Raw genomic sequence first — 26,376 nt, forward strand, 5'->3', positions numbered from 1 at the left:
AGCCAAGAAAAGCCTGGGACCACCAGAGGCTGGAAGAGGCAAGGAAGGATTCTTCCCTAGAGCCTCCAGAGGGAGCATGGCCATGCTGATACCTTGATTTTGGACTTCTGGCCTCCTGAACGTGAGAAAATAAATTTCTGTTGCTTTAAGCCACCCATGTTTGTATAACTTGTTGCAGCAGCCCTAGGAAATAATATGTTGCCCCCTCCAGAATGACATCACTATGCAAGGAGGTATTTTTGTCTCTTCTATTCACAGTTGTATCCTTAGAACGGTGTCCTTTCCTGGGCCAGGCACTTACTTACTTACTTACTTACTTACTTACTTACTTACTTACTTATTTATTTATGAGGAAGATTGGCCCTGAGCTAACTCTTGTTGCCAATCTTCCTTTTTTTGCTTGAGGAAGGTTGTCCCTCAGCTAACATCCGTGCCAATCCCCCTCTATTTTGTATGTGGGTTGCCACCAAGCATGGCCTGATGAGTGGTGTAGGTCTGCGTCAGGGATCTGAACCTGTGAACCTGGGCTGCTGAATCAGAGTGCACCAGACTTACCCACTACACCACTGGGCCGGCCCACAGTAAGTACTTTAAATAACTAAATGAATAAAAAGAACTCATGAATGTAGCATGGAGGCAGAACTTCGGATCTGGTCTTCCTCTGCAAAAATGTAGGCTCTGGGGGAGGGGTCTGGAGCCATCTCTTCCCACTGGAGAACCTGGGCCCACACAACCATCTGTGCCCAGCCTCTGAGCTAGCGTGGGTGCCAGGGGTGCCCATGGAGTCCAGTCTTCTCCCACTCTTGGCACCCCTCATGGCCCTTTTTTTGCTCCCAGAGGGCGCTATGTTGTGTGTAAGGAGCGAGGTGCTCAGATAGACTGAGAGAGAAGCCTTCCCTCAGGAAGCAATCTAGCACTGGCCGAGGCCGAAGCAATTCGGTGGGAGCTGGACAAATACCCTGCCCCGCGTGTTCTCTTTGACTCTTTCTCTTTAGTTCCTGCTTCTTTTCAATAAAGTGTTTTTCAGCATTTCACCCCGGCCTAGTGATGCTAAGGAGTTAGGGTTTTGCCTTCCTTAGGCCAGAGTTTTAAAGAGGAATCTGCTCACCCCTGAGGGGGAGGTGGGATGGGGCAGCATGAACAGAACAGTGAAGACCCAGCGCAAAGTGAAACTTAGGGCTTGAAACCAACTGCCCCCCCAGCCCGGTGGCACAGAGGTTAAGTTCGCGCGTTCCGCTTTGGCGGCCCAGCGTTCGCCGGTTCGGATCCTGGGCATGGACCTACTCACCACTCATCAAGCCATGCTGAGGCGGCATCTCACATAGAAGAGCTACAACGCTACAACTATGCTACACAACTATGTACTGGAGCTTTGGGGAGAAAAAGGAAAAAAGAGGAAGATTGGCAACAGATGTTAGCGCGGGGCCAATCTTCCTCAAAATAACAAACACACAAACCAACTGCCCCCTCTTATCTGAAGCACTTCTCTCCAAAATTCTTTTCTGGTCAAAGATCAGCACAATTTGTGTTTAGTCTGAACCTGAGGAATTGTTCTGTTAGAGGTGCAAGTGCCAAAGCCTTACTTAGTTACCTGTACTGCTAAAAGAGGAAATGCCAGGGCCAGTCCCTACAAGGAAGCCAGGCCTTTTTTTCCCCAGAGAGGTTTGTGGAATATAAGATGGTGGATAACGATGACCATGATGATGATGGTGGCCGCTAACATACACTGTGTTTCTCTAAGCCAGGCAATGTCTGAGCATCTCGACCTGTGAGGCAGATCCTAACACTCTCCCCCTCTTACAAATGAAGAAGCTGCCCACGGCCACAGCCGATTGAAGATGAAACCAAGGTTGAAACCATGGGCAGTTTGACTCCAGACTCTTCAACGTGACACTTGGCTGCCTTTATATAGAACGACGCAGCCCGAGGTCTCACTAGAAATAAAGCCAAGATGCTGGAACCCCTGCCTTCAGGGCTCGTGCCCCCTGCAGGGACAGCACAGGTGGGGGGCAAGGGCAGAGGCTCACCTAGATAGTCGTTCCTCTTCTGCTTGATGTTCAAGATCTCATTGATATTGTCCACAGCCAGCTTGGGAGAACCCCCCATGTTGGACTTTCCTAGAACAGGGAAGGAAAAGAATTGTCCTTCTTGGTGGATATATCAGGATTCCCCACAGCTCTGGAGGAGTGGGGAGGCATTCATCCTGGGAACCTCAACACTTACACTTACCATAAGAGTTTCAAGATACGTTATTTACTGAAATTCTCTACATTCCAGGCACTGGGCTAGGAGGTTCATATACTTTATCTCATTTAATTCTCATGAAATCTGAGGCAGTGTGGGTATCCTCATTTTATAGACAAGAAAGCTGAGTTATGGAGGGGCTATGTAATTTGGCCAAAATCAAGAGAGAAATGACAGAGCCCAGGTCCACCGCACAGGCCGCCCTTCCATCCACGCACCTGACGTCTCTGCTCCGGAGCTATGCATCTCCATCTAGGTGACCTCCCAGGTAGCAACAATAACTAACACTTATAATCACAAAGCACTTTTACACAAACTACTTAAATTGCTCTCCATAAAAATTGTGTAAGGAAAGGAGGGAAGCTATCATTAGCATTGTTGTTGTGGTTGTCATTACCTTCAGCATCATCAACACTATTTCTACTTTATAAATAAGAAACTGAGGCCCAAAATGACAGAGGGAGAACCAGAATGTAGGTCTTCTGACCCTGTATTGGTGCTCCGTCCATTGTGCCAGACTCAGTCACAGAGACGACGATACCCACCATCTGTCAGAAGAATGATGGCGTGTCGGATTTCCTGCCAGGCTACCGTGTTCATACCAAGGCGTTGCATTTGGTTATTCATCATGAGGTAGACACTATTTAGGGCCTCGTAGATGTTGGTCCCAGTTCCATTTTCATGGTCTGGAATATGCAAAGAGGAAAGACCCTCTTAGAAACTTCCCACCTAGGAGAAGGGAATCATTTTATTCCCCCAACCATTGGAAATGCATTTATCAACTAGTTTGACAAACTCAGACCTTTGATATCCAGATAGAGATTTGGCATCACTGCCTGTTCAAACATTAAAAGCCATTTCCCTTAGAAATGTCCATTGCATAACCGCAATCCAAGGCCACTCTAAAGTCCCAAGATTCAAAGATGAGGTTTCCAAAGAACTTGGGTTAGCCATCTGCTACCTACCACCCAGCTAGTTTTATAAGACATGGGGAGGGCCGGCCCTGTGGCTTAGCGGTTAAGAGCGTGCGCTGCGCTGCTGGCGGCCCGGGTTCGGATCCCGGGCGCGCACCGACGCACCGCTTCTCCGGCCATGCTGAGGCCGCATCCCACATACAGCAACTAGAAGAATGTGCAGCTATGACATACAACTATCTACTGGGGCTTTGGGGGGAAAATAAATAAATACATCTTTAAAAAAAAAAAAAAAAGACATGGGGAGACTACAGTGTTGAGCCACGAAAACCAGATCATGTGGTTCTGGCATCAGGAAGGAGCCGAAGACCTGCACGATGCATTTGGACACGGAGCACATTAGACTAAGCCAGGAGTTGGTGGGAGCTGGGACTTCCCCATGATGAAACTAGACTCGGAAGATGCCCCCACCTGAGGAGCCAGAGCCCCAGAGCCCTGAGACTTGAATACCACCAAGAGGCCTTGCTCTCTCCCTGGCTTGTCCAGAATCTGTCTGCAGGCACCGAGAGCTCATCTGCTCCCTCTCCCATCACCTTCATTTGATGACACCCATACCTTTATGGTGGATGTTTTCCAGACTGTTGATCACTTCTGTCACATCCCGGGAGTTGTGGTTCAGGACAGACATGACGATTCGGGGCTTTGATGCAAAGGTGATGATGGCGACACTAACATTGACCTCAAAGCTGAAGATCTGTGAAGGGCAAGTGAAAGGGAGCCTGAGGGGCCCCGAAACCGAAGAGAAGATGGTAAGAGAGCAAGCAAAGGGCGCTGGAGGAGGCGGAGAGCCTGGCCAAGACTGACAGAGGCAAAGTCCACGGGTAGACACTCACTAGGAAACTGCTGCTGGGAAGAAGCCAGGAAACTGACGTTCTCTTTGACAGGTTTCCTCCTCATTTACTCCTCACATCAACTCTGAGGGGAGCCTGATGGTCCCCATTTTATAGATGAGGAAATAGAGGCTTGTTACCTTGCCCCAGATCACACCACTGGCAAGAGGTGGAGGTAGAATTTGAACCTGTCAGCACAACTCTGAGTCACTTCTCGAACTGTCGTCCTTTGCAACGTCACAGCTTAGTGAGTTATGTAACATTAAGTCCTAAGAGAGGCCCTAAGCAGCCCAAAAACTTTCTTCTTTAAAATGTAGCTGGGAAGAAAAACATATATCTAAATAAACTATTGTGAAAAGCATAATTACCAAGCAAAGCATTGACAAGGAATCTAAACCAGTGGCTTCCAAACTCTTCTGTTGGTTTAGTCCGTCAGTAAAACCATTTTGAGTACATACCCCAATATTAGGTATATCCATTTATGAAGTGTACTCATATTTATAAAGTGTATCACTATTCAAATATATTACACACATTTTTAAACATATAAAAATTACTGAAAATTTTAAAGGAAATTATTAAATATTGTTATTAGCTTAATTTAAATTTAAATTATGCAACAAGGATGCCAGTATTTTTCTGTCATACCCCAGTGGATTATTTTGTGTACCCCTCTGTGGAGACCACTGTTCTAGAAGATGAGTTCCTGGAAAGTAGAATCTCAGTTATGTTCATCTTTGGTGTTCCCCAGCACCCAGCACCCAGTACAATGTCTGACATGGAGTAGGCGCCCCAGCAGTGTTTGTGGAATGAAAAATATGATCCTATAAATTCAATCCATGACTCCTGCATGGCATGCATGTAATCTCGGAAGACTTCTTGGACAAGGTGGGCTGTCAGTGGGATTCTGAGGAAAAGAAGGAGACAAAGAGAGACAGTGGGCGCAGCAAGGCCTCCTTTGACGTAGGCTCCTATTTTCTGACCCTGTCCACCATGAGGGTGGCGCTGTCCTTGAAGACGGCAAAGTCTTTTTCCAACACACTCTGAGAGGCATCCAGGAGCAGGTAGAGGTTCAGGTGACCTGAGCGCTGGATTTGGATCTTGCGGCCCACAATTTCTGGGAGAAATGTGGAAGGGGAAGATTCAGATCTCCACCTTCTACCTGCTTGCTTGCCAGGGGGAGTCAGGCCTCCTTGCCTCCCCTCCAGTCAGCTCAGCCCCATTGAGCCCACTTGAGATTCCCCTGCTCCGGCCCAGGCCCAGCACACTGCTGCCCCCACCTCAAGCACTCACCATTCTTCTTCTGGGTGGGATTGGTAGCTCCCAGCAGGTGGGACAAGGAGGTGCCCAGGGCGGGGGCCACATCCTCGGGAAAGTCGTAAGAGTAGGGCTCTGGGGGAAGAGCCACCAGGGTCAGCCAGGGCCAGGGTGGGGGTGCCCAGGAGTCTTGGGAGGGTCAGGGTGGCTACTCACGGCGGCAGATGGGCTCTGTCCCACTCCAAACCCCATTGTCCAGGCATTCCCGCTCCGAAGACCCTGTCAGCACCAGATTCGATGAGCAGCGATATCTGACCTTGTCCCCAAGGCCAAAGCGGGACCCTGTCCGTACCACACCCACGGAAATGCCCGGGTTAGGGCAGTAATTGGCTGCGAGTGAACAAAGGAAGACAGAGATGAGCAGGGACTCACCTCCTCAGGCTCTGTTCAACCACCCTGTCCCTCCAGGCTCTTCCTCCTCTCCAGACCCTCAGAGTCTCTGGGGGCCCCTTGGCCTCTACCTTGGGAGATACCACAACTGTGCTTCCCTGAGGTGTGGATGGAAAACCTGAAGTAGGGCAAAATGTTTAGAACCCAGTGGCCTCAGTTGCCAACTAACACATCCCAATCTCAACCAAGGGACTCCGTCTGCATCCATCCCAGAGCCCCAGGGAAGATGCTGCCTGAGGAGCCGTACATCTCCACAGAGAATTTATGCACTTCATAAACCACAATGAGTCATCACGACACACCGCCAGAATGGCAAAAACTAAAAAGAGGGGTATTTCCAAGTGTTAGAGAGGCTGTGGGAAAACCGGAGCTCTGTGACATTGCTAGAGTGTCAGTCAGTGAAACTGTTTGCCAGCCCCTACTAAAACTAAACATATGCCCACTTGTGACCCAATAATTCCCTCTTAGACACTATGCTCAAGAGAAACAAGTGCATATGTGGACCAAAAATCATATACAAGAACGTTCATAGAGCTTTACTCAGAATAGCCCCAAACTGGAAATAACCTGAAAGCCCATCAACAGGAGAATGCATAAATAAATTGTCATATATTTATATAATGGAACCACACAGCAGCAAAAAATACCAAACTGCTGATACACTGGACAACATGGATAAATCTCACAGGCGGAATGTTGAATAAAGGGAGCCAGGAGAAAAAGAGCACATTCTATGTGATTCCGTTTGTATGAGGTGTAAGAACAGGCTAAAGGAATCTGTGGAGACAGAAGTCAGAAGCGTGGTTACCCTGTGGAGGGAACGGCAGGGAGCCTCCTGCGATGTTGGACGTGTTCTCTATCTTGGGTGGTGATTGCACGGGTGGACGCAGGTGTAAAAATTCACCGAGCTGAATACTTAAGATTTGTCCACTTTTGTAGATAGATTATCTACCTTTAATTTTACCTACCTACCTATAACCTACGTATAATTACCTACCTTATAATTTTCAAATAAATTATATTTATGCTTGAATAAATGGCTATTTGGCAAAGAGTCCAGGGCATGAATAGGGAGCGGACGGCTGGCCTCCGGGTGAGGGTGTGGTCCTGCCATCTTGTGGACTCTGTGTCTTCTGCCTTATGTGCTCAGAACTCTGATCCAGGAAGCTCCCAAAAACCGACAGGCAATGTGGCTTCAGGGAACCCTGGGAGCCCCACTCTGTCAAGCAGAGCCCCTCACCATTCTCAGGGGCAGTAATAAATGTGACGGAAGTGTATGTGTAGCTTATCAGATTCCAGAGCTGTTCTAGGTGCTCACTAATGTCAGCTCACTTAATCCACATGGCAACCCCATGCAGCTGGCACTCATTATCCTTGTGTTACAGATGTGAAAACCGAGGCATCACAAGGTTAAGTAACCACCCAAAGGCTGTCAAAGTCTGAGTGGGGTTGGAACCCAAACTGGTTCCAGAGGCAAAGCTCTTAAGCACAAGACTCGATTCCCACTCAGCATATAATCCCTGCAATAGCCCATGGGGCCTGAATACCAATCTTGCTTTGAGGCATTTGGAAAAGCTGGACAGAGCATGTGGAGCCTTTATGTTGGATCTGAAGCTTAGCACCAACTGCCTCGGGCCAGGCTCCCTGCAGGCCTGTGATGTGTGATCTGTAGACCTCAATTTACCAAAAATCCAGGAATATTATTTTGGCACAGGAAACACCAGGCACAGAAGCTCCCTGGGCACATATCTGGCTCCAAGGTTCCCTGAAGCCCCCAGGCCAATGCAGCCGTTGGTCAGGGAACTCACCACCATTGTCACACACAGCCGTCTCCCCATCCCACATGCCGTTGGGCCGACACTGCCGCACAGGGGAACCCCGTAGTGTGAAACCATCCTCACACTCGAAGCTCAGGTTGCCACCCACAGGGTAGGACCCCAGTCGTGGGGTGTACACACCGTTCTCAAAGGAAACAGGGGCTGGGCAGCGAACAGCTGGAAGGAGAGAAGGAAATGAGAGTTTGGGATGGATGGATAATATCTGGGCTGGGTGTCAGGTGGGTGATGTTCAGCTTGGATGCATCAGAGTACCCAACCGGTTGTCAAAATACTATGTTGATGCACGTGAAATTGCTGCTTTTGGCAATTGGTTGAATATTGGCAATCTCACACAATTCGACCTAACAGACCAATAAATAGCCACTTATCTCAATGCCTTGAGGGCCATGGCCACCCCATCCCTCCCCTGGGGTCCTCAGATGTCCCATGAGTGGGTAAGTAAAAGGGTAACCCATGGCACAACAGGGGACTCCAGGAGCATTCAGCATCCCTTCTGAACGATCATACCATGCAGTCAATTGTTAAGAATTTTAAAAATTATCTCTGGCTTCAGTACCTCACATTATCCATCAAAGCCTGCCTCCAATGCCTTGCTATGGGCAAGTGACGTTTCCCCACTATTTCGCAAAGTCCCCTGGAAGAGCAGCTCAGCTTTGCCATCCCTATCACACCATCTAGTCAGGTTAAGCCCCACCCTGAGCAACTCCCAAATAGAAGTTCTGGGGTGGCCGCTGGCGAGGCACCCTGAGCAAGGCCCGCGGGGAGCCTCACGTTTGCAGATCGCCTTTGTCAGCCGGGTGGAGCTCGGGGTCTGCCACTGTCCATTGCTCTTGCACAGCCGTGTTGCTGTTGGGTATGCATAACGGCCCAGGGGGCAGGAGTAGGTGAGGACACTCCCAGGGGCCCAGCCATTGCTGAGGGTGAAAGTACCACCGGAGATATTCACGTTCTGAGGGCAGAAGGGAGCAGCGGCTGCCAAGCCTGCAGGCATGGGGACAAGACACAGAAATGGAGAAAAGAAGGAAGAAATGGATGAAAAAGGAAAGCAAAAGAGACTGTGTGGGAACTCAAGCTGGGTAGGCCCAGCCTTGCCCACAGGACCCCAACATCCCCCTTCCCTTGCTCCTACCTGGGTACAGGGGCAGCAGGCAAAGGAGAGCCATCAGTGGGTCCATGGTGTCCACCTTAGGAGCAGGGAGAGGTGGAGAGCTGGGAGAGGGAAAAGGTCATCTGACTTCCCGAAAACCAGAGCTGGCTCAGCAGCCTCTTTATTTGCTGCCAGAGGAGAGCTAGGGAGTGGCAAAGGGGGTGTTCTCTTGTTAGGAAAAAACTAATCAGGGATTGAGGACTGGGCTGACGGGTGAAACCTTTGCTTTGTCTCCCTAATCCCATATATCCATAGAGTGAATTGATCTCCACTACGGGCTTTGCGTATTGCTCCCAACCTCCACCCCCCACACACATATACACACACACACACACATACACACATGTGCACACATGCTCTTGCATGAATAGTCTAAAGCACACAAATCCACAAACCATCCCAGACATTACAAAACATTTTATTTAAGTAAAGTTTCAGTTTTCTTTTGGATTTTTCCAAGTGGATTTTACTTCCTGAGAGCCTGGGACAGTATTGTCTTCTTGAACATAAACCTCTAAGGGATTGAAACTAATTTTCTTAGAAATTCTTGACACAGAGCATGATTCACAATCTTTTTCTTCCCTGCGACTCTTCCCCAGAGAGAATCTAGGGATAAAATTAAATCAACACTTAGTTTTGGAGACTGAAAAAAATGTTTAGAACATTTTTACGGAAAGTCCCGTAATTCCCAACTTAGAAAATAAATAAATTTGGTGTTGGTTACTCAAAGAGTTTGAGATGTGCCCTTAAATTACAACCTGCATTTGTATGAAATGCAGGAAGCAAATAAACTCTAAGCTACGGTGTTAGACTCCCATCCCACAGAAGTCTCTTTAATACTTTGTCAAACAATGTGGAATAGAGATAAATAAGATTAATCAAAAATGAAGATGAAACAGGAGCTGGCCCTGTGGCCTAGCAGTTAAGTTCGGTACACTCCACTTCGGCTGCCCAGGTTCAGTTTCCGGGCTCAGACCTACAGCACTCGTCAGTAGCCATGCTGTGGTGGTGACCCATATACAAAATAGAGGAAGATTGGCACAGATGTTAGCTCAGGGCAAATGTTCCTCAAGCAAAAAGAAGAAGATTGGCAACAGATGTTAGCTCAGGGCGAATCTTCCTCAGCAAAAAAAAAAAAAGAAGAAGAAGAAGATGAAACATCTCTGAAGTGATCATTTAAGTTTGTAAAAACTCTTGTGGTTTACAAATAACTTCTCAGAAACACACATGCACAAAGTGTGGCTCACCTGGGACAGGACTGACTGAATGCAGGAAGACCATGACACCCTTGGTGTTGGGGTCCCAAAACTGCTGCTGTGGCAGAACTGCTGGTGCCTCCCCCGCACCCAGTATCTGTTCTCCCTCCTTCTTCAGTAAGAGATGTTTAGCAGGATACACAGTCACCCAGCTAAAGACTACATTTCCCAGCTTCCCTTGCAACTGGTGGCCAGGTGATGTGGTTCTGGCCAATATGAGTAGAACTGATGTGTGTCACTTCCAAGTTATACCCCTAAAATAAAAGAGGAGGATGCCCTCCACTTCCCATGAGCTGGAATATAAATCTGATGGTGATTCGAGAGCAATATCCTGGGGATGACAGAGCAAACAGAAGAGCCTGAGTCCCTGACACTGCGTTGCAATACCAGCCCTGCCCACCTACTCAGATTGTTACAAAAGAGAAATAAACTACCTTAAGGGTGGTGGGCATTAGAGATGTTCACGAATATGCTCGCTTTATCTCCTTTCAGTCACATAGTAGGACTGAACTTCCCCATCCACTTGCTTTGGCCAATGAAACGTGAGTATCCATGACGTGTATACGGCTTTATGAGCCAATGCAGTCTTCACCATGCTCTCTTTCCTTCTGTATGGCAACATCTGAGATGATGGCTGCTCATCAGCCTAGATCCCTGGGAGATACCAAAAGCAGAAGCTCTGCTGACCCTCAGATACATAAAACAAGCAAAAGCTAAACCTTCGTTGTTTTAATCCACTGCATTACCACTGCTGCAGGAAAAAAAAATACCACCCAAAATTTAGGGGCTTAAGAAGATGATTTATTCTTTCTCATGATTCTGTGGGTTGGCCAGGTGGTTCTTCTGCTGGTCTTGCCTGTGCTCACTCATGTATCTGCAGTCAGCTGCGGGCTGAGTTCAGCGGCAACAGTGGGACAGACGGTCTGTCATCCCTAGCCACCCATGGCATGGCAGTCTCAGGACAGCATTCCAAGAGAGCCAAAGCATAAGCTGCAAGGTCTCTTGAGGCCTATCCTTGGTAGTCACATAACATCATTTCCACCATGTTCTACTGGTCACAGCAAATCACAAGGACAGCCCAGATTTAAGAGTGGGGGAAAGTTTACCTCTTGATGGGAAGAGTGACAAAGTCAATTGCAAAGAGGCATGAAGGCACACCAGAAAAGGAGAGACTTATGGCCATATTTTCTTTTCTTTCTTTTTTTTTTTTTTGAGGAAGATTGGCCCTGAGCTAACATCTGCCGCCAATCTTCCTCTTTTTTTTTTTTTTTCCTCTCCAAAGCCCCAGTACATAGTTTTATATCCTAATTGTAGGCCCTTCTAGTTCTTCTATATGGGTGACACCTCAGCACAGCTTGACGAGTGGTGAGTAGGTTCACACCCAGGATCTGACCCAGACGCCACCAAAGTGGAACGTGCAAACTTAACCCCTACGCCACCGGGCCAGCCCCTTATGGTCATATTTTGCAAACTACTATGGCAACTGAGATTTGGCGGTTGTTACCAGGGTATAATGAATCCTCATCTGACTGAATACTTAAGCCACTGAATTTTAGACACCTCTTTAAGGCACTGCTATGGGGGCCGGCCCAGTGGCACAGCGGGTTAAGTGCGCACGCTCTGTCTCAGCAGCCCGGGGTTCACAGGTTCGGATCCTGGGCGTGGACCGATGCACCGCTTGTCAAGCCGTGCTGTGGGGGCGTCCCATATAAAGTACAGGAAGATGGGCATGGATGTTAGCCCAGGGGCCATTCTTCCTCAGCAAAAAGAGAGGGATTGGCAACAGATGTTAGCTCAGAGCTAATCTTCATCAACCCCAAAAAAATAAAAAGGCACTGCTACGGACTGAATTGCATCCCCCCAAAATTCGTATGTGAAGCCCTAACCTGCAATGCGACTATATTCGGAAATGATAAAGCCTACAAAGAGGTAATTAAGGTTAAATGAGGTCATAAGGATGGGTCCTGATCCAATAGGACTAATGTCATTGTAAGAAGAGACACCAGAGAGCTCCCCCGCTCCCCACCATGGCAGAACTCTGACATGTGTGTTCTGCACCACACCAGGCCTCCTCAGCGGGCCTCATCTCCACTCACCCACAATGGTAAATTCACTTGATAACACATCCTTTATTGGCTGTCTTCCTTCCCTATGCCACTTTCCCACTCCCTCCGCCCACTTTTCCTGGTACCCCCTCCCAAATGCACTATTTGCATTTGAACCCTTGTCTCAGGGGCTGCTTCTGGGGGAAGAAGACTTCATGTTGACAGGACCTGCTATGTGCCAGACACTATCCTAAACCTTTTATATGTAGGAACTCACTTAATTCTCACAACAAGCCACGACACAGGTTTTATCATTACCCCTACTTTATAGACAAGGAAACTGAGGCACAGAAATGTTAAATGACTTGCCCCTGATGCACACAGGTACTCAGAGGCAGAGCTGGGATTCAAACCCAGGCAGCATGGCTCCTGAGTCTACACTCTTAGCCCCTATGCTTTAGTGCCTCTTGCTAACATCTTCTCTGAGGTGGCTCTTCTGAGCTCCCTGAACTTCCCTCAGTCCCAGTCCCACCGCCACCCACTAGCATTGCGCCTTCCCAAGCCCTCTCTCCCCTAGGCGCTTGCCTCTTGTTACCCCCTCTCTTGTAACACCTTCTTCTCCATTCTTTTCAAATCCCTTATCCTCTGGGAAGCTTTCTCCGTCTTCCATCCTCCTCCAGATTCCTACCCATCCTCCACCAGATTCCTACAGGACCTGTCCACGGGATTTACTGCCTTCTAGTTATTTGTGTGCTTATCTCAACATCCCCGGAGGAAGGATCCCAGGAGCTTTTGTTGAAACAATGAGCTCCATGAGTAAGGTTAAGGTCAACCCCCTCCCCAGTCCTGTTGTCATCCCAAGTAAACAGCATCCTTTAGATCAGCAACAAAAGTGCCTTTGGTTTCTATTCCTTCCGTTTCATTTTTAATAAAAGTATTTACATTGGGTCAGACCCCACCCGCTTCCTCTAACACAGCCCACTGTGAGGGCATTAGGTACACACACCATCCGCCATCCCACCATGCACTGACCTACTTATTTTGAACTGATTACCCAACTGTAACCTTGAGAAACCTTTACATAAATAACCCTTAGAGCCTCAGAAAAGGTTTATACTCAGCCCCTGGCTTCTCTCTCATCCCCAGGCTCCTCCAGTCTCCTGGACCCCAACCTGCAGGCCCAGACTCTGGGTCAGGACACCTAATCTCATCTCCTCACCCATCCACTGCACAAACAATTCCTGAGAATTAAGCAAGGCATCAAGGGTGGAGTGGGGACCTCCCAAGAAACAGAAGGCCTGTCCCTGACCTCCTGTAAAGGGCCACATCTCTTTTGGATGGAAACTCAGCCTCTGGGAACAGCCAGGCCTGGGGTGTGCCAGGATGTCCATCTGTCCACACCACAGCCCCTACCTCACCCCTGTCCATCCCATCTCTCTGGGGTCTCCACAGTCCTGAGTGCCAGTAGTGCATCACCCTCCCTCCCCAACTTCTTGCTACCTGTGAGGCAGGCTGCCCTGTGTAGCCCAGACGAGAGTGTGGTGACCACGGCTCATGTACTTAGGGGTCAGTTGGAAAAGGGCAAGGGGAGGAGGGCCTCCAGCTGTAAACTCCCAGGCTCCCTCCCTCACCATCCCCACCCCCTATATCTGGACTTGGCTTTGGTGGGAGAGAGAACCCAACTGCCCCTCTTCTGCCCTTTCATTCAAAATGCCTCTCTAATGTTTTCCTCTGTATCCTGGGGAGTGGGGGGGATGATCCATCTCCTTCCCTCTGCTGGATACCAGCTCCCTTCCATCAAAAGGACAGCCCTAGGGTTTAAGGAGTGGCAGCCTCCTGCCCCCACCCCCCAATGCTGCCAAGGGGCAGGAGAGAACTTTCAGGGTAGAAGGGACGTACATTCTTGCCTTGATTTCCTACTAGACTCAAACAAAAGGTCATACTCCAGCAAAACTCCTCTGGCCTGCATCTCTGGCCCTAGCCCTGGGGTGGTGGAAGGAATTCAGGCTTTGACTAAAGACAGCCAGAAATCTCTGGTTCAGCTTGGCAAATTTGTTAGTTGTTTCATAACCTTACTCATCCTATTTCGTCATCTGCCACTCAGGGAGCCAACAGCAAAATACACTCCCCCTAAGGTTACCTCTGAGAATTAAATTAGGACTATCAAAATGAGATGATCTATTCCCCTACAGGTGTGGAAGGGTGATGTACAAAGATATTCACTGCAGCATTCATTGTTACCAAGAGCAAAAGTTTAGAAATATCCAAGTCCACTAACAGAAGACCAATACACAGCACATTGTGGTTTGGACAGTGGAATACTACGGAGCCTCTGAAAGCTTAAGGTTTATCTGTAGGTATAAAGTAGAATGTCTCAAGATATTATACGTAATATAAAATACACTTTTTAACTAAGCAGACATTCAAAACTGTGTGTATGGGATGTCACCATTTATGCAAAAAAGAGAAAAAAGAAGATGTAGTTACATATGTTCTTTATAAGTGTACAATTTCTCTGGAAAGGTATACAAGAAACGGAATAGGACGGCTGCCCCTGGGGAGAACTGGGGACTGGAAAGTGGGATGCGGGGCAAGGAGAGAGATTTACTTTTCTCTAAATCCCCTTTATTACTCTCAGCGCTTTTCACTGGGTATGAATGCTACCTATTCATATAGGTAGAGGGAAGTATAAGGAGCCAAAGAGAAAGCTCTGGAACCAGGCAGGAAGACACTCGCAGGAGGTCTCTGGGCGAGTCAGCACCTCCTTTGTATCCTCAGTGTCCCAATTAGAAGCCCTATAATAGCTTTTTACAGGAAAAAGTGGCTTGAATATCTGCCTAAATGTTCTAACACACCTAAAGAACCACCCTGCTGGACTACAAACAAGAGACCCCGATGCAATCTCTCTGCAGACTAAGTTTTATTTTGTAAAACTTCAAACATATGCAAAAGTAGAGAGAATGGTATAATGAACTTCCATGTTCCTATCATCCAGCTTTAGCAGTCATCAAGATAAGGACAACGCTGGTTCATCTCTGTGTGCCCACCCACTCCTTCCAGGATTATTATTTTTATTTGTGTGTGTGTGTGTGTGTGTGTGTGTGTGTGTGTGTGTGAGGAAGATCAGCCCTGAGCTAGAATCCGTGCTAATCCTCCTCTTTTTGCTGAGGAAGACCAGCTTTGAGCTAACATCTATTGCCAATCCTCCTCCTTTTTTTTTTCCCCCTAAAGCCCCAGTAGATAGTTGTATGCCATAGCTGCACATCCTTCTAGTTGCTGTACGTGGGACGCGGCCTCAGCATGGCCGGAGAAGCGGTGCATCGGTGCGTGCCCGGGATCCGAACCCAGGCCGCCAGTAGCAGAGTGCACGCACTTAACCGCTAAGCCATGGGGCCGGCCCCAAGATTATTTTTAAACAATCCAAGACATCATATTACATTTCGTCTCTAAATATACATCAGTATATGTCTCTACAAGGTAAGGACTCCTTTTTGAAAACACAACCATAATACAATTATCACACCTTTTAAAAAATCAATAATATCAAATCTGTTTTAAAAGATTTTTTTATTATGGTAAGACACACTTAAATAAAATAAAATTTATCATCTTAACCATTTGCAAATGTACAGTTCAGTGGTATTAAATACATTCATAATGTTGTGACATCAACAACTGAAAGGAATGGGGACAGAGTTGTAAAGGAGCAGAGTTTTTGTATGTTATTGAAGTTAAGCTGGTATAAAATCAAATTAGAGATAACTTTAGGATGTTAAGTGAAATCTCCATGGTAACCACAAAGAAAATAGCTATAGAATATACACAAAAGGAAATAAGGAAAGAATTTAAACGTTTCACTATAAAAAACCAACCAAATAAAAAAGAAGACAGAAATGCAGGAAATGTGGTATGAGAAAGCTATAAGGCATATAGAAAACAAATAGCATGATGGGAGAAGTAAGCCCCTCCTTATCAGTAATTACTTTAAAGGTAAATGGATTAAACTCTCCAATCAAAAGACAGAGATTGGTAAAATGGATAAAAACACATGATCCGACTATATGCTATCTACAAGAGACTCACTTTAGACCCAAAGACACAAACAAGTTGAAAGTGAAAGGATGAAAAACGATATTCCATGCAAATGGTAGCCAAAAGTAAGCAGGGGTTGCTATACTAATATCAGACAAAATAGACTATAAGTCAAAAAGGTTGCAAGAGACCAAGAGGACATTATATATTAACACAAGGTTCAATACATTAAGAAGATGTAACAATTATAAACATTTATGCACCTAATAACGGACCAGAAAAATATACGAAGCAAAAACTGACAGATTGAAGGGAGAAATAGACAGCTCTACAATAATAGTTGGAGACTTCAATGCCCTATTCTTAATAATGGATAGAACAATCAGATAAAAGATAAAGAAATAGAGGACTTAACACAATAAACCAAATAGATTTAACAGACATATACAGAACACTCCACCCAACAACAACAGCATACACATTCTTCTCAAGCACACATGGGACATTTTCTAGGATAGACCGTATGTTAGGCCACAAATTATGTCTCAATAGATTTAAAAAGATAAATATCATACAAAATATCTTCTCCAACCACAACTGGATAAAATTAGAAATCAACAACAGAAGTAAAACTGGAAAACTCACAAATTTATGGAAATTAAACAATATTCTCTTAAACAATCAATGGATCAAAGAAGACATCACAAAGGAAATTAGAAAATACTTAGAGACAAATGAAAACAAAAACACAACATACCAACACTTATGGGATGCAGTGAAAGCAGCGCTAAGGGGGAAATTTATAGCTATAAATGCTTATGTTAAAAAAGATCTCAAATCAACAACTTACTCTACAACATAAGAAACTAGAAAAAGAAGAACAAACTAAACCCAAAGGTAGCAGAAGGAAGGAAATAATAAAGATCAGAGCAGAGATAAATGAAATAGAGAATAGAAAAACATAGATAAAATCAATGAAACCAAAAGTTAGTTCTTTGAAAAGATCAATAAAATTGACAAACATTTAGCTAGAGGTACTAAGAAAAAAAAAGAGAGAAGACTCAAATTACTAAAATCAGAAATGAAAGTAGAGACATTACTCCTGATTCTACAGAAATAAAAAGGATTATAAGTGTACTATGAGCAACTGTATGCCAACAAATTGGAAAACTTAGAAGAAATGGTCAAATTTACTTTTAATAACATGTGACATTTCACTTTTGACCAATCAACTTGCATTATCTTTTTTTTTTTTTTTTTTTTTTTGGTGAGGAGGACCAGCCCTGAGCTAACATCCATGCCAATCCTCCTCTTTTTGCTGAGGATGACTGGCCCTGGGCTAACATCCATGCCCATCTTCCTCTACTTTATATGGGACGCCGCCACAGCATGGCTTAACAAGCGGTGCGTCGGTGCGCACCCGGGATCCGAACCGGCGAACCCCGGGCCGCCGCAGCAGAACGTGCGCACTTAACCGCTTGCGCCACGGGGCTGGCCCCGCATTATCTTTTTTTTAATTAAGATATAACACACATACATTAAAGTGCACAAATCTTTTTTTTTTTTTTGAGGAATATCAGCCCTGAGCTAACATCCATGCCAATCCTCCTCGTTTTTTGCCGAGGGAGACTGGCCCTGGGCTAACATCCATGCCCATCTTCCTCCACTTTATATGGGACACCACCACAGCATGGCTTGACAAGCAGTGTGTCGGTGCACGCCCGGGATCCAAACCCAGGCCATCAGCAGCAGAGCGCACGCACTTAACCGCTACACCATGGGGTGGGCCCCAAAGTGCACAAATCTTATGTGTACAGCTCATTGACTTATTATGTAGGTTGTCACCTGAGTAACCACAACCCAGATCAAGATATGGAAACTTTCCCATCCTCAGAAGGCTTTCTCATGCCTTTCCCAGTCATTTCCCAACATTTTCCCACAATTTAATTTTAAAATGAAATTTCATTATAATTTTTTTTTTTTGCTGAGGAAGATTCGCCCTGAGCTAGCATCTGTTGCCAATATTCCCCTTTTTCTCGTTTTTTTTCATGTGGGCCACCGCCACAGCATGGCCACTAACAGTCAAGTGGTGTAGGTCTGCGCCCAGGAACTGAACCCGGGCTGCTGAAGCAAAGCACACCAAACTTAACCACTAAGCCACTGGGCTGGCCCTCATAAATTTTTTATGTAAAAGTTTAAATCTTCCACTTCTTTTAAAATATTTCTTTTCCACTTTTCAGCTTTTCCCAAATGAAATGCCTCTTTTGAATTATAAATGTATAAAATGTTTAATCGTTCTCTGATTTCTAATTTTATTTCTATTTTTAAAATATACAGAAAAACAGAATAAAGGGTCTGGCTTCTTCTACAAATAATTGTCATGAAAAGATGCAAGAGGAATTGTTACAGATTGAATGAATTAAGAGTCATATTGACCAAATGCAATGTGTGGCCCTTGCTTGGATCCTGATTCTAAGAAACCAACTGTAAAAAAAACATTTCTGAGACAATTAGAAAAATTTGAACATAGACCACATAGCAAATGATGTTATGGATTGTGGTTAATTTTCTTAGGTGTGTTCATGTATTGTGGTGATATCGTTTTACAATTTTTTGATGTTAGGTATACAAGCAGCAATATTTACAGACAGATATAATGTCTGGCATTTGCTTTAATATTCTCTAGTGTTCTAATTTTCATTTGTCTCTAAGTATTTTCTAATTTCCCTTGTGATTTCTTCTTTGATCCATCGATAGTTTAAGATGGAGCCAGATGAAGCAAGGCTCGCAGACTGTTGAAAACTGTTGAAGCTGAGAGATCTGTACATGGGAGTTCTATCTACTATTCTCCCTACTTTTGTGTACATTTTAAAATTTCCATAATAGCAAGTTAAAAAATAAAATATTTTAACTCACTTTGGCCATTAAGTGGCTAAGATTAAACAAACAAATAAAAAGACTAGACATGACATCAAGACCCTGGCACATAATAGGCACTGTCAAAAATACCAAATGAATCAATGATAAAACTCAGAGAACATAAGTATTGAATCATCTTGCAAGTTACATCTACCACTGAAATTAATAAATGAGCCATTTACACATTAGTCTTTCGTGAACTTTGTTAAGATGAGTCAGTTCTTTGGAGCCCAGTCATATCTGTATTTTTAAAATCCCATTTCTGAGTTCACAAAGCCAAGAATCAGATCTTTTGAAATATGACCACATAAAGGTAAAGCCACCCTGTCAGAGCCATCTGTTATCCCTCCGTAGATGACATGTTACTATCTTTCTATAAACTACCACAAAACCTACCTCTTAGCGTCGCTGTACTAAATGAGGTAAGGTAGATAAATTAGCACCTAGCACAGCAGCTGGCAGGAAGTTACTCAGTAAACATTAGGCCCCTGTAGTAGCCACTTCTTGTGCCCTGCGTCTCTGCCTACCTCTGATTTCAGCTGTGGCTGAGGTGGATGGTTCTTTGGGAGCTCAGACTCACCTTGTGCTAAATCATCCCAACCTGGGCCTTCTCCAGAGCATCGGTGCCCAGTGGGCAAGCGCAGTGGGAAAGGTGGGGGAACTAACACCCCAGAGTCAACCTGCAATCAATCAGAGCGTGAAAACTGGTGGATAGATGCTTCTGCTTCCTGTCATCCAGGTGGACAATTTCTGCAGACATTCTGTTTCTCTGCTCAAAAGGTCCCGGTGGAATCGAATCCCCACCGCACACAATGGTAACGCCACTGTCTCTTAAATTGACTTTTCCTCCTTCACGATCTCACACTTCCTGCGGCCTCACTTCTGCTTTCTGGAATTACCTAAATTAACCACCTATACCTATATCACAGTCTCTGCTTTCGGGGACACTCAAATTAAGACAATCCCTTTCCCGTCCTCTTATATAATCCATTGCTCTTCTTTCCTGGGCTCCCTGCCACCAACTCCCCAGCCAAACCTGGACTGTAACATTAACATGCAGAATTATGATCCATCAATTTACTGGTATCTGCGCACTTCTGGAGCACAAGCTGCTCAAGTGGGGGGACCCTGTGACACGTTTGGCATCCCCCAGGGTCCAGTGAGAGAGAGATATGTAAGCCGGTCAGCACTGCCCCAAGCTGTGGGAGTCATTGAGGCTGTTCACCAATCTTGCCGTTCTCTGCCTTCCAGGCACACAGTTAAGATCGAATTTCTCAGTGCTCTTGAAGTTAGGCATAGCCACACGGCTTGTTTGCCAACACAATGTGAGCACAAGCCGCATATGTTGTTGCTTCCAGGCAGAAATGCTAATTACCAGGGCAATGTGAGACAATTTGCAGCACCCTCTTTCTATAGAGCTTCCTTTAACCTGGATTTCTGAGTGACTGTGACGCTCAGAGCCCCCTAACACCACTCCCCCTGACCCCACAAGCAGCATTAGTGAGAAATAAAACTGCTGTGTTGAGCTACTGAGATTGCAGGGTTGTTTGTTACTGCAGCATTACTTAGCCATGCTGACTGATACATACTGAGATAGGTGTGCATATAAAGTTCACAGGGACAAAAAGAGGGGGTATCAGGTCTCTCCAGAGGTTCAGAAAATCTCCATAGAGGAACTGGAGATAAGACTTAAAAGACGAGTGTTCAACTAGCTAACAAGGAAGAGAGACAGCAATCCAGGCAAAGCAATCCGTGTGTGCAAAGGCCTGCCGAGGGGCCGGCCCAGTGGTTTAGCGGTTAAGTGCACGTGCTCCGCTATTGGCAGCCCACATTCGGATCTGGGCGCGCACGGACGCACCACTTTTCCGGCCATGCTGTGGCTGCGTCCCACATACAGCAACTAGAAGGATGTGCAACTACGACATACAACTATCTACTGGGGCTTTGGGGAACAAAAGGAGGAGGATTGGCAATAGATGTTAGCTCAGAGCCAGTCTTCCTCAGCAAAAAGAGGAGGATTAGCACGGATGTTAGCTCAGGGCTGATCTTCCTCACAAAAAAATAAATAAATAAATAAAAATAAATAAATAAATAAATAAAAGGCCTACCGAGTCTGGAACCCCAGAGCACATTAAGGGAACTACAAGCAGTTGGGGAAGTTTTAGGGTGGGCGAGGGAAGGGGAGCCCCCAGTAAGACGAAACCGTGGAAGAGAGCATGTCCTACTCAGGAGCCAGGATTGGTAGGTTGTAAGGCAATTAGGTATTGGCATTTTAGATACGGAAGTGATATGATTTCAAAAATATTATTCTGGATTAGTGTGGAAGAAATCGGAAGAGCTGGAAGACCGGTTAGGAGACATTTATAGTCCCGGCAAGAGACCTGGGGCTAAAAGCAGGCAGAGACGTGGGGAAGGAGAAGACAGGACAAGTGTAGAGGAACAGAGCGTGGAGGCCCCTCGGGCTTTCAGAACAGGTCGCCTCCATCTCGGCTCTTACCCCAGTGTGCTGTGGGTGCTGATTTATTAACTACAGTCTTCTTGAAGGTAGAAAATGTCTTTTTTTTTTTTTTTTTTTTTTACAAATTCACATTTTATTATTCAATGAAACATGAGAAAGGTTTTAGCTTCCTGGGAAACAAACTTGAATAAGAGAAGAATATGTGTCCAATAAATAGATATGGGTTTTTAACTGCTAAAGATATAGGTTTCTTTGTCAGGATTTATATTTGACAGGACAATTGTCTGTATTAAAATGATTGTTCACTATTAAATGAATTTATTTCTCATTTCTTTTTTTAAAAAAATTTATTGTGGTAAAATACACAAAATATAAAATTTACCTTCTTAGCCCTTTTTTGTGTGTGTGTGAGGAAGATTAACCCTGAGCTAAAATCCGATGCCAATCCTCCTCTTTTTGCTGAGGAAGATTGGCCCTGGGCTAACATCTGTACCCATCTTCCTCTACTTTATATGGGACACCACCACAGCATGGCTTGACAAATGGTGCCTCGGTCAATGCCCAGGATCTGGGCCTGCGAACCCCAGGCTGCCGAAGCAGAGCGCACACATTTAACCACTGCGCCATTGGGCGGGCCCAACCATCTTAGCCATTTTTAAGTGTACAGTTCAGCGGTGTTAAATACATTCATAATGTTGTGCAACCATCACCACTATCCATCTCCATAACTCTTTTCATCTTGTAAAACTGAAACTCTATACCCATTAAATAATAACTCCTCATTCCCCACTCCCCCCCAGCGCTGGCAACCACCATTCTACTTTCTGTCTCCATGATTTTGACTGCTCAAAGCATCTCACATAAATGGAATCATACAGTATTTGTCCTTTTGTGTCTGGCTTATTTCCCTTAGCATAATGTCCTCAAAGTTCATCCATGTCATAGCAAGTCATAATTTCCTTCCTTTTTAAGGCTGAATAATATTCCATTGTACATGTATCCACATTACTTACCCATTCATCCATTGATGAGCATTTGGGTTGCTTCCACATTTTAGGTATTTCACTGTGAATAATGCTGCTATGAACATGGGTGTACAAATATCTCTTAGAGATCCTGCTTTCAATTCTTTTGGATATATACCCAGAAGTGGAATTTCTGGATCATATGGTAATTCTATTTTTAATTTTTTTGAGGAACTGCCCTACTGTTTTCCATAGTGGCTATATCATTGTACATTCCCACCAACAGCACACAATGGTTTCAATTTCTCCACACCTTGAGGAAATGTATCTTATTCTCCTTTTACCACCAGCACTAGCTCAGGGTTGGCCATTGTAGGAACTCGTATATTTATTAAATGGATAACTAAAGGCTTGGTGGCTAAGTATATATGAGGGATGAAGGGGAAAAGAGGAGTCTATATTGAATCTCAAGCTTTTAGCTTGAGTGATGGAATGGATGATGTACTGCTGCTTGTGACTATAAGAGGAGAAACAGGTTGAGGAGAAAGAGAACAGATTCTGTCCAGGACACATTGTGTTTTAAGTACCTTTAGAATGCTCAGGACGGGGCCGGCCCTGTGGCGTAGCGGTTAAGTGCGCGTGCTCCGCTGCTGGCGGCCCGGGTTCGGATCCCGGGCGCTCACCGACGCACCACTTGTCAGGCCATGCTGTGGCGCCGTCCCATATAAAGTGGAGGAAGATGGGCACAGATGTTAGCCCAGGGCCAGTCTTCCTCAGCAAAAAGAGGAGGATCGGCAATGATGTTAGCTCAGGGCTGATCTTCCTCACCAAAAAAAAAAAAAATGCTCAGGAGGAAATGGATATTCTACACTGGAAACAGAAGGCAGGTCTGGTGGGAGATAGAAATGTAGGAGTCTGTATTAGTCAGGATTCTCCAGAGAAACAGAACCAATAGGATATATAGAAAGAGATTTATCTTTTTTTTTTAATTTTTTATTTATTTATTTTTCCCCCAAAGCCCCAGTAGATAGTTGTATGTCATAGTTGCACATCCTTCTAGTTGCTGTATGTGGGACGCGGCCTCAGCATGGCCAGAGAAGCGGTGCATCGCTGCGTCAGTGCGCGCCCGGGATCCGAACCCGGGCCGCCAGCGTTGGAGTGTGAGCACTTAGCCGCTAAGCCACGGGGCCAGCCTGAAAGAGATTTATCTTAAGGAATTGGTTCATGCAATTGTGGGAGCTGGAGAGTCCAAAACTCATAGGACAGACCATCAGGCTGGAAACTCAGGGAAGAGTTGATGTTGTAGTCTTGAGTTTGAATTTATAGATCAGGGCGGCAGGCTGGAAACTGAGGCAGGATTTCTATGTAACAGTCTTGAGGCAGAATTCCTTCTCTGGGAAACCTCAGTTTTTGCTCTTAAGGCCTTCAAGTGATTAGATGAGGTCCACCCACATTATCAAGGGTAATCTCTTTTACTTAAAGTCAAGTGAGTATAGATGTTAATCATATCTACAAACTACCTTCACAGAAACATCCAGACTAGTGTTTGACTAGACAACTGGGCACCATGGCCTACCCAAGTTGACACATAAAATTAACCATCACAGAGTCATCAAGGTGGTAACCAACCTCTTACAAGCACATGGTATCACTCAGGGAGAATGAGATAAAGACCAAGAAGGCCAAGGTCAAAGGAAGAGAGTGAGGGGTTACAGAAGTGACTGAGGTTGTAAAAGGAAGGAAACCCAAAGAAAGAGATGTCACAGAAACCAGGGGGAAGCAGTGAATCAAACAATCATGGTCAAATGTGCCACAGGCTGCAGAAAGCTCAAGTGAGATGAGGACTGAAAGTCAGGAAGGCTTTAGTGAACTTTTTACAAGAAGCAGCAGTCTCACCGCTGGTGGGAATGTAAATTTGTACAATTGCCTCAGAAAATACTTTAGCATCAGTCAGGGGAGTTGAACATGTGCAGACTCCATCACCCAGCAATTCCACTCTTAGGAACATACTGATGCTTCTTGCTACTCAAAGTGTGGTCCACAGACCAGCAGCATTGGCATCACCGGGAACTTGTAGAAATGCAGAATTTCAGACCGCATCCAGACCTATTAACTCAGAATCTGCATTTGAACAAATCTCCAAATGATTCATGTGCACAATGAAGTTTGAGAAGCACTTGATCTTTAAATTTTTTTGCTCATGTTAAAAAAATTTTGCGGGCTGGCCCGGTGGCACAAGCGGTTAGGTGCGCGCGCTCCGCTGTGGCGGCCCAGGGTTTGCTGGTTCGGATTCCAGGCGCGCACCAACGCACTGCTTGTCAAGCCATGCTGTAGTGGCGTCCCATATAAAGTGGAGGAAGATGGGCATGGATGTTAGCCCAGGGCCAGTTTCCCTCAGCAAAAAGAGGAGGATTGGCAGATGTTAGCTCAGGGCCGATCTTCCTCAAAAAAAAAAAATTGCAAACTATGTACCCCTTGCACATTTTTACGCTGTTATCTAAAATTTTCCTCAAATATTTAAATAGCTGCAAAAGGATGCAATTTCCAGTGTGTTGTAAACATTGACCTTTTTAAAAACGTGTTATTTCACTCTTTTAATGATACCCTCTATGATTCATTAAAAAGTACATGATCACACTCTTCAAGAGTCAGAAATTTCACATTGTTCCATTTCTTCTGAATTCATATTTCTATTTCTATTTCTAGTCCCCAAAATGTTATCCTAATATAATATATTTTCTGTTTGAAAGTCTTCTATTCTCTGCAACAAAAATATGTATATAAATTACAACTGAATTTTTAAAATTTCCTGTGGCCTTAAGGCTCTAAGTGCTAAGCTTTTTCCTCTGTAATTATTATGATTATCATTAATAATTAACTTATCAAAACAACATGAATATATTATGAAGTTTTCTAAATAATGATTAAGCATAAAAAATAAAATTTTATTGGAAGCGTAATTCTAAATAAGATGACTGGGCCACTTACTTTTCAATTAGTTCATGTATTTATGGATGAACATTACTCATTGCTAGAATTAGACAAGATTCAGCATGAATTCCATTTCTATTTTTCCTTTTTGTAGATGTAGAACTGAACATTTTGTTCCCATTCCCATAAATATGTAGAGAGGAATGGAAGGAGTTTTGTCATAGCAATGTCACTAAGTTCTTTGAACTCGCACAAAGTTACATACCAAAACACAGTGATCTATCATCAAAAATCAATCAGGTGGTCTCTTCAACAAATGGTGCTGGGAAAACTGTATATCCACATGCAAAAAAATAAAGTTGGACCCCTATCTCACATTGTATACAAAAATTAACTCAAAATGGATCAACAACCTAAATATAAGAGCTTAAACCATAAAACTACTAGAAGAAAACATAAGAATAAATGCTCATGACCTTGGATTTGGCAACGTTTTCTTAGGTATGACACCAAAAACACAAGCAACAAAAGAAAAAATAGATAAATTGGACTTCATCAAAATTAAAAATTTTTGTGCATCAAAGGACATTTTATCAAGAAAGTGAAAAAGACAACTTACAGAATGAGAGAAAATATTTTCAAGTCATATATCTTATAAAGATCTAGCATCCAGAATATATAAAGAACTCTCACAACTCAACAACAAAAAGGCAAACAACTCAACTTAAAAACGGGAAAAGGACTTGAGTAGACATTTCTCAGAGAAGATATACAAATGGTGCCAACAACCACATGAAAAGATATTCAACATCATTAGTCACCAGGAAAATGCAAATCAAAACCACAATGAGTTACCACTTCACACCCACTAAGATAGCTACAAAAAAAATAATAAACGGAAAATAACAAGTATTGGCTACGATATGGAGAAATTGGAACCCTTGTACGATGTGCTGGTAGGAATATAAAATGGTTCCACTGCTGTGGAAAACAGTTTGGTGGTTCCTTGAAAGTTAAATATAGAATTACC

At 44.7% G+C, this 26,376-nt stretch overlaps 2 protein-coding genes across 2 annotated transcripts in view; one reads left to right on the forward strand and one right to left on the reverse strand.

Annotated features, from left to right (window-relative positions):
* C2 (complement C2) overlaps positions 1–26,376 on the reverse strand; it is a 40,095-nt gene that overhangs the window by 3,210 nt on the left and 10,509 nt on the right. Inside the window, exons 2-10 of the mRNA XM_058554729.1 lie at positions 8,723–8,802; positions 8,365–8,574; positions 7,564–7,749; positions 5,522–5,695; positions 5,342–5,440; positions 5,032–5,165; positions 3,774–3,912; positions 2,790–2,930; positions 2,028–2,117 (exon numbers count right to left, since the gene is read on the reverse strand). Of these exons, the coding sequence (XP_058410712.1) occupies positions 2,028–2,117; positions 2,790–2,930; positions 3,774–3,912; positions 5,032–5,165; positions 5,342–5,440; positions 5,522–5,695; positions 7,564–7,749; positions 8,365–8,574; positions 8,723–8,768 (1,219 nt within the window). The 5' untranslated portion in view covers positions 8,769–8,802. The remainder of the gene's footprint in view (positions 1–2,027; positions 2,118–2,789; positions 2,931–3,773; positions 3,913–5,031; positions 5,166–5,341; positions 5,441–5,521; positions 5,696–7,563; positions 7,750–8,364; positions 8,575–8,722; positions 8,803–26,376) is intronic.
* Positions 13,320–26,376, forward strand: part of EHMT2 (euchromatic histone lysine methyltransferase 2) — a 37,304-nt gene continuing 24,247 nt past the window's right edge. The window contains exon 1 of the mRNA XM_058554728.1: positions 13,320–13,324. The gene's annotated coding sequence lies outside the window, so the exon portion shown is untranslated. The remainder of the gene's footprint in view (positions 13,325–26,376) is intronic.

Source organism: Diceros bicornis, chromosome 14, assembly GCF_020826845.1.
Source record: "Diceros bicornis minor isolate mBicDic1 chromosome 14, mDicBic1.mat.cur, whole genome shotgun sequence".
NCBI lineage: Eukaryota > Metazoa > Chordata > Mammalia > Perissodactyla > Rhinocerotidae > Diceros > Diceros bicornis.